Source organism: Entelurus aequoreus, linkage group LG02 (genome assembly GCF_033978785.1).
Source record: "Entelurus aequoreus isolate RoL-2023_Sb linkage group LG02, RoL_Eaeq_v1.1, whole genome shotgun sequence".
NCBI lineage: Eukaryota > Metazoa > Chordata > Actinopteri > Syngnathiformes > Syngnathidae > Entelurus > Entelurus aequoreus.
Genome location: NC_084732.1, coordinates 8,503,748 through 8,518,747, shown reverse-complemented (window position 1 = coordinate 8,518,747; position 15,000 = coordinate 8,503,748). Strand labels below are relative to the sequence as shown.

Genomic DNA, 15,000 nt, shown 5'->3' with positions numbered 1-15,000 from the left:
AGGAAGCAGAATATTGATAACAGAAAGAAATGGGGGGAGGGAGGTTTTTTGGGTTGGTGCACTAATTGTAAGTGTATCTTGTGTTTTTTATGTTGATTTAATACAAATTTTTAAAAAAAAACAACAACAAAAAACGATACAGATAAAAAAAACGATACCGATAATTTCCGATATTACATTTTAACGCATTTATCGGCCGATACTATCGGCAGACCGATATTATCGGACATCCCTAATATATATATATATATATATATATATATATATATATATATATATATATATATATATATATATATATATATATATATATTTTAAATTAAATCAACATAAAAACACAAGATACACTTACAATTAGTGCACCAAGCCAAAAAACCTCCCTCCCCCATTTACACTCATTCACACAAAAGGGTTGTTTCTTTCTGTTATTAATATTCTGCTTCCTACATTATATATCAATATATATCAATACAGTCTGCAAGGAATACAGTCCGTAAGCACACATGATTGTATTTTTTTATGACAAAAAAAAACAAACAAAAAAACCCAAAAAACTAAAAGGTGTTATTATAAAGTTTGACATAAATAGACCGAGTGAGGTTTACAAGTCATGGGAGAAAAAACGACTAGAAGGTACAACAAATAGCGAACATATTTGAGATCTAAGAGAAGAACTTGTCTGCTAATCAGGAGCGCACCGTTAAAAACCTGTTTGTCATTTCCACCAACAGACTCTTTGATCGGCCTCACGATAACTTGGCAAAGTGAAAATAATGCACATCTTAACAAAAATGAACAACAAAAAAGTCCCGTAACAAAGAATAACAAAACACATTATGGGGAGATATAATTATATCGTAAATTCCGCACTATAAGTCGTTTTTTTTCCCTACGCTTTGAACCCTGCAGCTTATAAAACGATGCGTCTGTTCATGTATTTTTCTTCGCTGACGGCCATGATGCAAATAGTTTCAAAAAACAAAACAAGCAAATACAATTAAAAAGTCTGTTATTGTTTGCTCACTGCTCCATTTAGCCCTTCTGTCTTCTAGCCATCCGTAGCGTTTCTACTCGTATGAATTCTTCCTTCATCACTCCAAAAGTTAATTTACACAAATTCGGTTTAAAAAGTCAATTTACACAAATTTGGTGTAAAAAATAAAGTCATTTTTACACAAATTTGCTGTAAAAAGCCAATTTGGAGTAATTTGGTGTAAAAAAGCCAATTTACACAAATTTGGTTTAAAAAGCCAATTTACACAAATTTGGTGTAAAAAAAACAATTTACACAAATTTGGTGTAAAAAAGAAATGTACACAAATTTGGTGTAAAAAGCCAATTTAGAGTAATTTCATGTAAAAAACCAATTTACACAAATTTGGTGTAAAAAAGTCAATTTACACAAATTTGGTGTAAAAAAGTCAATTTACACAAATTTGGTGTAAAAAATACAATTTACACAAATTTGGTGTAAAAAAAACAATTTATACAAATTTGGTGTAAAAAAAAAAAATGTACACAAATTTGGTGTAAAAAGCCAATTTAGAGTAATTTCATGTGAAAAGCCAATTTACACAAATTTGGTGTAAAAAAGTCAATTTACACAAATTTGGTGTAAAAAAGTCAATTTACACAAATTTGGTGTAAAAAAGTCAATTTACACAAATTTGGTGTAAAAAGCCAATTTACACAAATTTGGTGTAAAAAAAACAATTTCCACAAATTTGGTGTAAAAATTTTTTTTACACAAATTTGGTGTAAAAAGCCAATTTACAGAAGTTTGGGGTAAAAAAACAATTTGCCGAAATTTGGTGTAAAAAGACAATTTAGAGCAATTGGGTGTAAAAAGCCAATTTACAGAAATTTGGTGTAAAATGCCAATTTACAATAATTTGGTGTAAAAAGCTAATTTACAGTAATTTGGTGTAAAACGCAAATTTTTACAAATTTGGTGTAAAAAGCCAATGTACAGTAATGTGGTGTAAAAAGCCCATTTACAGTAATTTGCTGTAAAAAGTCAACTTACACAAATTTGGTGTAAAAAGCCAATTTACACAAATTTGGTGTAAAAAAAACAATTTACACAAATTTGGTGTAAAAAAGTCAATTTACACAAATTTGGTATACAAAGCCAATTTACACAAATTTGGTGTAAAAAAAACAATTTACACAAATTTGGTGTAAAAAAAAAAATGTACACAAATTTGGTGTAAAAAGCCAATTTAGAGTAATTTCGTGTAAAAAGCCAATTTACAGAAGTTTGGTGTAGAAAGCCAATTTACAGTAATTTGGTGTAAAACGCTCATTTTTACAAATTTGGCGTAAAAAGCCAATATACAGTAATGTGGTGTAAAAAGCCCATTTACAGTAATTTGCTGTAAAAAGTCAATTTACACAAATTTGGTGTAAAAAGCCAATTTACACTAATTTGGTGTAAAAAGCCAATTTGCCGAAATTTGGTGAAAAAAGCCAATTTACACTAATTTGGTGTAAAAAGCCAATTTACAGAAATTTGATGTAAAAAGCCAATTTACACTAATTTGGTGAAAAAAGTGAATTTACACAAATTTGGTTTAAAAAGCAACGTTAGTAAGTTTTACAATATAACTAAAACAATTCCTACTTACTAAGCCGTCCCGTGTGTGACGTCTGTAGGAGTGTTTTCATGCATATTTGTACGTGCTATCGTAATGTAATCAAGCTAATATGCTAACACGTTTACAAGTGTATTATTAGTATTATCGACTGATCAACGCCATTCATCTTGTATTGTTTCAGTTCCGTAAAATCACCGAGACGTCAGCGCGGAGTTATCGAGTGTGTTTAGCTGACTGGAGAGCTAGCTTGCGCAGCCAGTGGGGGCATGACCATGGCTTCTGTTTTGTTTGATATGCCGTTTTACTGCCTTGTTGCTGGCACCGTTTGGAAACAAAGTATGTAAATAAATACTTATAAAATATAACTCATTTCACAATCTGCGGCTAATACGTGGAAAAATATGTTGTTTATTCTACAATTTAGTGGGTGTGGCTTGTGGAAAATACGGTAGTTTGACATGCAGGAAACAACGTGAAATATAAAAGTTAGTATTTTTACTTTTTACTCAAGACTCCAATTTCCAATTGTGCTTCTCGCCTTCTTTATCAAAGTGCTGTCACTTTGGACCCTTGGAGGATTATTTTGCATTGTAAAAAAAATAAAAATATGCAGACTGAGTGGAATTTCTCGCATGGGGACTGGATTCTGCGGGAAAACTGACGCTTTTGTACGTAAAACCAGGGTCAACTTGTACTGGTCTGACAAGTTTGAAAGTGTACTTGTGTGGTTGTGGCTTGTGCAGCCCTTTGAGACACTGCTGGTTCAGGACTATATAAGTAAACATTGCGTGTCTTACCGTGGTGGTCCAGGAGGGCGGAGGCCACAAAGTAGTGCGCCATGGAGCGGTAGTGGTTGGTCTTGACTTGAGACATGGTGGACCAGAAGAAGGGCACGTTGTCCTTGACCGGCGTCTGGATCATGGACTGGTGGACGTGGTCGTAGGTCTCCGACACCTGGCCAGGTGAGAACAGAGGAGCGTGTGAGTGTGTGTGTGTGTGTGGTTGGAGGTGGCCACGCCCCCCTTACTCACCTTGGCGGCCTCCTGGGCCATCGTGAGCAGCGTGAGGACCTCGTTGCGGACGCCGGGCAGAGCCAGCTGCTCGAAGAGACACTCCTGGGCCTGAGCCAGCATGATGCGGATGAGCATGGCCAGCATGGCGGGGCTCATGTCGTAGCTGGGCGTGTGCGTGAAGGTCTCCTTCAGGTGGTTCAGGATGCCTGCGCGAGAGCTGCCGGTCAGTAGGGGCCGTGGTCCGGAGGCGGACCTGCGCCAGAGAGTACCTGCGGACGTCTGGAAGGCGGAGATGGCCTCCTTCAGGCCCGGCCAGGTCTGCCGGTCGCCGCGGGTGCCCATTTGGGAGTAGAGGGCGGCCATGTTGAAGAGGATGCTGGCCTTTTCCAGGGACAGGTTTTGTTGGCACACGGGAACACCTGTGAAGGAGTCGTACCTGCGGGGACACCACACACGCTTTACTTCTCACTTTTTACACTGAAATCCTTTCAGACTTTCTACAATCAACACTGCGCCTTATAACACCATGCGCCGTAAGCAGGGGCGGCCGTCGTGTCATTCCAATTGGCCCTCGAAACGTACAACATATTCATAATGACCTCTTCCCGTCGTACACAAGATTTGACTGGGAAAACATCACCAGTGGTAGCATTTTACATTTACAGTAATGCACTGTGAAAACAGGCAACGTACATTTACAGTAACGCACTGTGAAAACAGGCAACATACATTTACAGTAATGCACTGTGAAAACAGGCAACAGAGATTTACAGTAATGCACTGTGAAAACAGGCAACGTACATTTACAGTAATGCACTGTGAAAACAGGCAACGGAGATTTTATGGTAAAAAAAAAGTAGCAGCTCAGTCGCCAGAATTTTGTAGTTAAAAGTGTTTTTCAATTTAGAGTCATTTAGTGTAAAAAGCAAATTTGGAGTAATTTGTATTAAAAAAAAGTCTATTTACACAAATTTGGTGTAAAAAAGTCAATTTACACAAATTTGGTGTAAAAAGCCAATTTACAAAAATTTGGTTTAAAAAGCCAATTTACAGAAATTTGGTGTAAAAAAGTCAATTTACACAAATTTGGTATAAAAAGCCAATTTACAAAAATGTGGTGTAAAAAGCCAATTTACACTAATTTGGTGTGAAAAGCCAATCTAGAGTAATGTGTAAAAAGCCTATTTACAGAAATTTGGTCTAAAAAGCCAATTTGCCGAAATTTGGTGTAAAAAGCCAATTTACAATAATTTGGTGTAAAAAGCCAATTTACAGAAATTTGGTGTAAAACGCAAATTTATACAAATGTGGTGTAAAAAGACAATTTACAGATATTTGGTCTAAAAAGCCAATTTGCCGAAATTTGGTGTAAAAAGCCAATTTACAGAAATTTGGTGTAAAAAAGTCAATTTACACAAATTTGGTGTAAAAAGCCAATTTACAAAAATTTGGTGTAAAAAGCCAATTTACAGAAATTTGGTGTAAAAAGACAATTTACACTAATTTGGTGTAAAAAGCCAATCTAGAGTAATGTGTAAAAAGCCTATTTACAGAAATTTGGTCTAAAAAGCCAATTTGCAGAAATTTGGTGTAAAACGCAAATGTATACAAATGTGGTGTAAAAAGACAATTTACAGTAATTTGGTGATAAAAGCCAATTTGGAGTAATCTGGTGTAAAAACAGTCAATTTACACAAATTTGGTTTAAAAAGCCAATTTAGAGTAATTTGGTGTAAAAAGCCAATTTACAGAAATTTGGTGTAAGAAGCCAATTTACAGAAGTTTGGTGTAAAAAGCCAACTTACAGTAATTTGCTGTAAAAAGACAATTTACACTAAATTGGTGTAAAAAGCCAATTTTCATTAATTTGGTGTATAAAGCCAATTTACAATAATTTGGTGTAAAAAGCCAATTTACAATAATTCGGTGTAAAAAGCCAATTAACAGTAATTTGGTGTAAAACGCAAATGTATATAAATCTGGTGTAAAAAGCCAATTTACACTAATGTGGTGTAAAAAGACAATTTACAGAAATTTGGTGTAAAACGCAAATTTATAATAATTTGGTGCTAATGCCAATTTACAATAATTTGGTGTAAATGCCAATTTACAGAAATTTGGTGTAAAACGCAAATTTATACAAATTTGGTGTAAAAAGCCAATTTACACTAATGTGGTGTAAAAAGCCAGTTTACAGTAATTTTCTGTAAAAAGCCAATTTACACTAAATTGAGGTAAACAGACAATTTACATTAATTTGGTGTAAAAAGCCAATTAAGAGTAATGTGGTGTAAAAAGCCAATTTACAGAAATGTGGTGCAGGCACGTAAAAGCGTCTTGAAGATGATGAGTAAAACATCATCTATGCAACATCCACCATTACATGTTATGTAGACCACCAGGAAGTCTTTTAAATGTAGAAAAATAACATAATATGACCCCTTTAATGCACCTTATGATCCGCTGTGAAAACTAGGCAAGTGAGAAGTGAAGTGAGGAGCATTACCAGGTGAAGAAGAGGCCAGAAGAAGAAGAAGTGAGGAGCATTACCAGGTGAAGAAGAGGCCAGAAGAAGAAGAAGTGAGGAGCATTACCAGGTGAAGAAGAGGCCAGAAGAAGAAGAAGTGAGGAGCATTACCAGGTGAAGAAGAGGCCAGAAGAAGAAGTGAGGAGCATTACCAGGTGAAGAAGAGGCCAGAAGAAGAAGTGAGGAGCATTACCAGGTGAAGAAGAGGCCAGAAGAAGAAGAAGTGATGAGCATTACCAGGTGAAGAAGAGGCCAGAAGAAGAAGAAGAAGTGAGGAGCATTACCAGGTGAAGAAGAGGCCAGAAGAAGAAGAAGAAGTGAGGAGCATTACCAGGTGAAGAAGAAGAAGTGAGGAGCATTACCAGGTGAAGAAGAGGCCAGAAGAAGAAGAAGAAGTGAGGAGCATTACCAGGTGAAGAAGAAGAAGTGAGGAGCATTACCAGGTGAAGAAGAGGCCAGAAGAAGAAGAAGAAGTGAGGAGCATTACCAGGTGAAGAAGAGGCCAGAAGAAGAAGTAGTGAGGAGCATTACCAGGTGAAGAAGAAGAAGTGAGGAGCATTACCAGGTGAAGAAGAGGCCAGAAGAAGAAGAAGTGAGGAGCATTACCAGGTGAAGAAGAAGAAGTGAGGAGCATTACCAGGTGAAGAAGAGGCCAGAAGAAGAAGAAGAAGAAGTGAGGAGCATTACCAGGTGAAGAAGAAGTAGTGAGGAGCATTACCAGGTGAAGAAGAGGCCAGAAGAAGAAGAAGAAGTGAGGAGCATTACCAGGTGAAGAAGAGGCCAGAAGAAGAAGAAGTGAGGAGCATTACCAGGTGAAGAAGAAGAAGTGAGGAGCATTACCAGGTGAAGAAGAGGCCAGAAGAAGAAGAAGTGAGGAGCATTACCAGGTGAAGAAGAAGAAGTGAGGAGCATTACCAGGTGAAGAAGAGGCCAGAAGAAGAAGAAGAAGTGAGGAGCATTACCAGGTGAAGAAGAAGTAGTGAGGTGCATTACCAGGTGAAGAAGAGGCCAGAAGAAGAAGAAGAAGTGAGGAGCATTACCAGGTGAAGAAGAGGCCAGAAGAAGAAGTAGTGAGGAGCATTACCAGGTGAAGAAGAAGAAGTGAGGAGCATTACCAGGTGACGAAGAGGCCAGAAGAAGAAGAAGTGAGGAGCATTACCAGGTGAAGAAGAAGAAGTGAGGAGCATTACCAGGTGAAGAAGAGGCCAGAAGAAGAAGAAGTGAGGAGCATTACCAGGTGAAGAAGAAGTAGTGAGGAGCATTACCAGGTGAAGAAGAGGCCAGAAGAAGAAGAAGAAGTGAGGAGCATTACCAGGTGAAGAAGAGGCCAGAAGAAGAAGAAGTGAGGAGCATTACCAGGTGAAGAAGAAGTAGTGAGGAGCATTACCAGGTGAAGAAGAGGCCAGAAGAAGAAGAAGAAGTGAGGAGCATTACCAGGTGAAGAAGAAGAAGTGAGGAGCATTACCAGGTGAAGAAGAAGAAGTGAGGCGCATTACCAGGTGAAGAAGAAGTAGTGAGGATCATTACCAGGTGAAGAAGAAGAAGTGAGGCGCATTACCAGGTGAAGAAGAAGTAGTGAGGATCATTACCAGGTGAAGAAGAAGAAGTGAGGAGCATTACCAGGTGAAGAAGAAGAAGTGATGAGCATTACCAGGTGAAGAAGAAGAAGTGAGGCGCATTACCAGGTGAAGAAGAAGTAGTGAGGATCATTACCAGGTGAAGAAGAAGAAGTGAGGATCATTACCAGGTGAAGAAGAGGCCAGTGTGATGCGTGGGTGAGAAGAAGCGACTCTCCATCAGAGGAAGATGGTTGAAGTAGTTGGCCAGAAGCTCCACCCCCACCTCCGTGCGACTTGGCGTCCTGCAGGCCTGCACGTCACACAGCAGCTGATCCATCAAAGGAAAGACTGGTGCAAAAATGGTGAGGCAGAACATGGACGCCACCAACCTGCCGCAGGTCCATCAGGTCGGCGATCTCGTTCTCGAAGCTGCTGCCATCTTGCTTGTAATGCAGAACAATGTAATCCTGTTAGGAACAAACAAGATGAAATATCTCTTCTTGCTTGTAATGCAGAACAATGTAATCCTGTTAGGAACAAACAAGATGAAATATCTCTTCTTGCTGCCATCTTGCTTGTAATGCAGAACAATGTAATCCTGTTAGGAACAAACAAGATGAAATATCTCTTCTTGCTGCCATCTTGCTTGTAATGCTGAACAATGTAATCCTGTTAGGAACAAACAAGATGAAATATCTCTTCTTGCTGCCATCTTGCTTGTAATGCAGAACAATGTAATCCTGTTAGGAACAAACAAGATGAAATATCTTTTCTTGTAACAGCAAAAAGTTGTTTTTCTCCTTTAAAACTGTAATTTCTCCAAAAAATAATAATGAATCAAAATCAATGTTGTTATTGTGAATTATTAATCTATTTAAGGTTACAATTACTTCACATCAAATATTACACTTTGAAATATTTTTTGGGGTAAAATGTTGCATGTTTTGTATGTCGGCCATGAAAAATGATGTTTTCTACCACAAATAGGGCATAAAAAAAACAAACAAATAACAACAACGTATAATCCACTGGTAGATCTGAAGTTGATTTTAAAAAATTAAGCAATGAAAGTAAAAAAATAAATATTGTAATTAGGGCTGCAACAACTAATCGATTAAATTGATTAAAATCGATTATAAAAATAGTTGCCGATTAATTTAGTCATCGATTCGTTGGATCTATGCTTATAATTTTTTTTTTTTTTTTTTTTAAATAAACCTTTATTTATAAACTGCAACATGTACAAACAGCTGAGAAACAATAATCAAAATAAGTATGGTGCCAGTATGCTGTTTTTTTCTCCAATAAAATACTGGAAAGGATAGAAATGTAGTTTGTCTCTTTTATCCGATTATTAATCGATTAATCGAAGTAATAATCAACAGATTAATCGATTATCAAATTAATCGATTAGTTGTTGCAGCCCTAATTGTAATTTACTTTTACCACATATGAAATGGGCCCTTTTGGATTCTTGAGAATTTTAGTGGGATTTTTTTACTTTTGAAAACTGTCATTGCTCAAAAAAGAATAATGAATCAAGGCTCCAATTACTTTACATCAAATATTACACTTTGAAATTTTGAGGGAAAAAATTGCAAATTTTATGTGTTTGCCGTAAAAAATTTTTTAAAAAAGTACACATTTTTCTTTGATAAAAAGGGCACAACAAACTAATAAAAAAAAACATTGAAAGAATAATAAAAACATCTAAACTAATGGACGTATAGATCTGATGTAAAGACTTAACATTTGAATGCCCAAACATTTTGGTGGGATTTTTTTTCTTAAAACTGTCATTACTTCAAAAATAATAATGAATCAAAATCAACGTTGTAATGAATTATTAACTTATTTAAGGCTCCAATTATTTCACATCAAATATTGCACTTGGAAATATTTTCTGGGGAAATGTTGCATGTTTTGTATGTTGACAAATAACAAGAATGTATAATCGACTGGTAGATCTGAAGTTGATTTTAAAAAATTAGGCAATAAAAGTTAAAAAAAATTAAAAATTTATTTTTACCACAAATGAAAGGGCCCTTTTGGATCCTTGAGAATCTTAGTGGGATTTTTTTTAAACAGTCGATGCTAAAATAATAATGACATATTCAAGGCTCCAATTACATCACATCAAATATTACACTTTGACATTTTTCTTTGATGAAAATATTGCATATTTTGTGTGTTTGCCATACAAAAACTGTAAAAATATTTTTGGGAAAAAATTGCACATTTTATGTTTGCTGTAAGAAATTTAAAAAAAAGTTCTCTTTAAAAAAAAAAAAAAAAAAAAGGGCATAATAATAAAATGAAAAACATTTTGAAAAAATTAAAACAATCTAAACTAATGGACAAATAGATCTGAAGTTGATCGAGAGACTTAAGTGTTAAAAAAATAAGAATGTATGATTTATTTTAACATTTGGATTCCCAAACATGTTTGTGGATTATTTTCTTAAAACTGTCATTACTTAAAAAATAATAATGAATTTAAATCAATTTTGTTATGGATTATTGACTTATTTACGGCTTCAATTAATTCACATCATATATTACACTTTGACATTTTTCTTTGGGGGAAAACTTGCATATTTTGTGTGTTTGCCATAAAAAAAAAACTGTAAAAAAATATATTTTTGGGAAAATATTGCATATTTTATGTTGGCCGTTAAAAAAAAAAGTTTTCTTGACAAAAAGGGCACAAAAAACAAATGAAAAAAACATGAAAAAAATAAAAACAATCTAAACTAATGGACAGATAGATTATTGACTTATTTAAGGTTTCAATTAATTCACATCAAATATTACACTTTGACATTTTTCTTTGGGGGAAAACGTGCATATTTTGTGTGTTTGCCATAAAAAAAACCCTGTATTTTCTTTCACAAAAAGGGCATTAAACAATAACAAATGTTTTTATATTAAACTTTATATCAACAGATAGACCTGAAGTTGATCTAGAAACTTAAGTGCTAAAAAAATAAATAATAATATATGACTTACAGTATTTTTAAGATTTTCAAATAGGGTGCCCTATTGGTTTTGAAAATGAAAAAATATCAAAATGGCCCCCGCATGCTTTCATTCTTCAGTATGGGGCCCTTGTCAGGAAGTTCTGATTCTTTTAGATGTTTGAGAATAATAATAGACACAATATCTACATTTGTGTTAGCATTTGACATGCTAAACTAGCATGCTAATTTACAGCAGGGCTCTTTGGCCATTGAATTCAAGCCTTCAAGCAGATATCATAGCAAAATATTGAAATATTCTTTGAGTTCCAGAGTATTTCAAGTTAGTTTAGTGTGTTCGCACCTTGAAAGGCATCGAAAAGTCGACTTCTTTGGTCTCCTTCAGACCCAGGGCGATGAGCGGAATGTTGGTTTCCCTGGACAAAACACACACAAAACCAGATCAAATCAGATGCAAATGACATCACTTTCACTGTTTCATGTATGCATTATTTTCACTGTTTCATGTATGCATTATTTTCACTGTTTCATGTATGCATCACTTTCACTGTTTCATGTATGCATCACTTTCACTGTTTCATGTATGCATCACTTTCACTGTTTCATGTATGCATCACTTTCACTGTTTCATGTATGCATCATTTTCACTGTTTCATGTATGCATCACTTTCACTGTTTCATGTATGCATCACTTTCACTGTTTCATGTATGCATCACTTTCACTGTTTCATGTATGCATCACTTTCACTGTTTCATGTATGCATTATTTTCAGTGTTTTATGTATGCATTATTTTCAGTGTTTCATGTATGCATTATTTTCACTGTTTCATGTATGCATCACTTTCACTGTTTCATGTATGCATCATTTTCACTCTTTCATGTATGCATTATTTTCACTGTTTCATGTATGCAATATTTTCACTGTTTCATGTATGCATTATTTTCACTCTTTCATGTATGCATTATTTTCACTGTTTCATGTATGCAATATTTTCACTGTTTCATGTATGCATTATTTTCACTGTTTCATGTATGCATTATTTTCACTGTTTCATGTATGCATTATTTTCACTGTTTCATGTATGCATCACTTTCACTGTTTCATGTATGCATTATTTTCACTGTTTCATGTATGCATTATTTTCACTGTTTACTGTATGCATTATTTTCACTGTTTCATGTATGCATTATTTTCACTGTTTCATGTATGCATTATTTTCACTGTTTCATGTATGCATTATTTTCACTGTTTCATGTATGCATCACTTTCACTGTTTTATGTATGCATTATTTTCACTGTTTCATGTATGCATTATTTTCACTGTTTTATGTATTCATTATTTTCACTGTTTCGTGTATGCATTAGTTTCACTGTTTCATGTATGCATCACTTTCACTGTTTCATGTATGCATTATTTTCACTGTTTCATGTATGCATTATTTTCACTGTTTCATGTATGCATTATTTTCACTGTTTCATGTATGCATTATTTTTACTGTTTCATGTTTTCATTATTTTCACTGTATGTATGAATTATTTTCACTGTTTCATGTATGCATTATTTTCACAGTTTCATGTATGCATTATTTTCACTGTTTCATGTATGCATTATTTTTACTGTTTCATGTATGCATTATTTTCACTGTTTCATGTTTTCATTATTTTCACTGTATGTATGCATTATTTTCACTGTTTCATGTATGCATTATTTTCACAGTTTCATGTATGCATTATTTTCACTGTTTCATGTATGCATTATTTTCACTGTTTCATGTAGGCATCATTTTCACTGTTTCATGTATGCATTATTTTCACTGTTTCATGTATGCATTATTTTCACAGTTTCATGTATGCATCACTTTCACTGTTTCATGTATGCATTATTTTCACTGTTTCATGTATGCATTATTTTCACTGTTTCATGTATGCATCACTTTCACTGTTTCATGTATGCATTATTTTCACAGTTTCATGTATGCATCACTTTCACTGTTTCATGTATGCATTATTTTCACTGTTTCATGTATGCATCACTTTCACAGTTTCATGTATGCATCACTTTCACTGTTTCATGTATGCATTATTTCCACTGTTTTATATCCGGCATTATAAAAAGATACCCATTCTAGCGGCCCATTTTTTTCATTTATTTGTGAATAGCGTTTCCACGGTAACAGGAAATGGTCCCAATTTAAAGTACCGCCGAGGGTATAACATATGTGGGGGTTCATTGGCCGGTTCGTCTCGCATTAAGTGTAAGAGAAACGTGTGCGGAGCAAGAATAATAAAATATGAAGTATGAGCAATAACAATATGGGCTGCTTGCAATGAAGCAGGCCGATAATTAATGTATTATAGTCTTGATTGGCACTTGAGAGGCGGGAAGTGTGCATCAAACAGAAGGCTGCAGGAACACAAACACAGCAGGTGTTCCGCTTACAAAAACGTCCATCGGGCCTTAAAGTCCAACTTCTTGGGGGCCTCGGGCCCTTCATTAGGCCTCTTTAACGTTAAACAGGCGCTCGTTAGGCGCAGGGTAAAGCGGCGAAGGGCCGAGCGGACGGACGGGAAGCAGGCTGAAGCTGACAAATACCTGCTGGCGTCGCTCAACAAACACGCTTGGGAGGCCTTCACACCACTGGAATGTTGAACTTTTAATCAAATACCGTATTTCCTTGAATAGCCGCCGGGGCGCTAATTAAATGAAAACCTCTTCTCACTCCTGCGTTTACCAAAAGCATGCGGGATGGGCAAGCATGCGCTAATTATTTTAAAACCTCTTCTCACTCCGGCGCTTACCTTATCATGAAAATCACATTTAATAAAAAAAAACGTTATTATGGTCTTACCTTTAGGTATAAATGAGTCCATGCGCAGCTCCTATAGAAGTCTTCCTTATCTTTCTTCAGTTTTAAAAGTCTCTCTGTCTCGATGGTAATTATTTTGCGAAACGAGTTTGACACGGCTGTAATTCTAGGCAGGCGAATACTATATTCCCGGCGGCAATTCAAGGAAATACGGTACATTTTTTTAATTTTTAAACTGAGTGAACCCTCTTGTCAGTCAGCTACTATCTTCGTACCTGCGGGTGGAGGTAGGGATGCTGGCATGCAGAAGTTGAGTCTCGCAACGTAAACGTAAGATGATGTAGCAGAAATCACAGATGGACCCAAAAATACTAGTTTACTCGTTTCATTTCCGGAAAGTTTTGTCCAAATTTGTAGTGAGCTTTTTGACGTATATAAGCAAACTGACACTCAAACCCTCAAAAATTCCAGAGTCCATAAAGCCCTCTAAAAAAAAAAAAACATCCAAAAAGCGCCAACAAGACTCCATTTACATGTCGTGACCTGAATATTGATAAGTATTAGCGATATTGTTATTATAAGTGCTAACGCAGAGGAACTACTTTTAGAGAGATGCCCTATATTGTCATATTGAGCTGCTGCGTCGCCTCCGAGTTGGTGAAAGTTAATTCTCGATTATAAATCACGCCTCTAGCCTGGTTAGTAGAAGGTTCTGGACTTGAACCCACAAAATGGTCAACTTTGGCATCCAACTTAGACCCGGAGACGGCCAGAAAGACATGAAAAGTTGTTCAGCCTTTGTGAGGATTGTAAAGTATGATGTAAAGTAGGGCTGCAACTAACGATTAATTTGATAATCGATTAATCTGTCGATTATTACTTCGATTAATCGATTAATAGTCGGATAAAAGAGACAGACTACATTTCTATCCTATCCGGTATTTTATTGAAAAAAAACAGCATACTGGCACCATACTTATTTTGATTATTGTTTCTCAGCTGTTTGTAAATGTTGCAGTTTATAAATAAAGGTTTAGTAAAAAAAACAAAAAAAATTAAAAAAAACAAAAAAAAAACTCTGCGCATGCACATAGCATAGATCCAACGAATCGATGACTAAATTAATCGGCAACTATTTTAATAATCGATTTTAATCGTTTAGTTGTTGCAGCCCTGATGTAAAGGGGAAGATAGAAACACCCCATCAGTCTTTATCCCAGTGAGAGCAGACATTGTACAGTAAGTGATTGTTTTATTATGTTTCCATATCTTGTTTAGCACTTAGCAATGCTGCTACATGATGCTTAGTGCTTGACTAAAGCTGCATCTGTTTAGCACAAAAGCTTGTAAAACTTGTACGTCATCTTCATTATATTCAGGCTCAAAAATATATACGTTTCTGGATCATTTTTTGTCACAAAGTTGTCTCTTGATGGGGGTTTTTGGATGTCTTTTAGAGCGCTTTATAGGCGGAATAGAGCAACTTCCATTGGCTCCATTATTAGCTGACTTTTGCT

General features: G+C 35.5%; 1 protein-coding gene across 1 annotated transcript in view; it reads right to left on the bottom strand.

Moving 5' to 3' along the window:
• Positions 1–15,000, bottom strand: part of LOC133629902 (rhophilin-2-like) — an 86,358-nt gene that overhangs the window by 28,527 nt on the left and 42,831 nt on the right. The window contains exons 4-9 of the mRNA XM_062021013.1: positions 11,018–11,090; positions 8,086–8,163; positions 7,882–8,006; positions 3,880–4,046; positions 3,629–3,816; positions 3,395–3,551 (exon numbers count right to left, since the gene is read on the bottom strand). Of these exons, the coding sequence (XP_061876997.1) occupies positions 3,395–3,551; positions 3,629–3,816; positions 3,880–4,046; positions 7,882–8,006; positions 8,086–8,163; positions 11,018–11,090 (788 nt within the window). The remainder of the gene's footprint in view (positions 1–3,394; positions 3,552–3,628; positions 3,817–3,879; positions 4,047–7,881; positions 8,007–8,085; positions 8,164–11,017; positions 11,091–15,000) is intronic.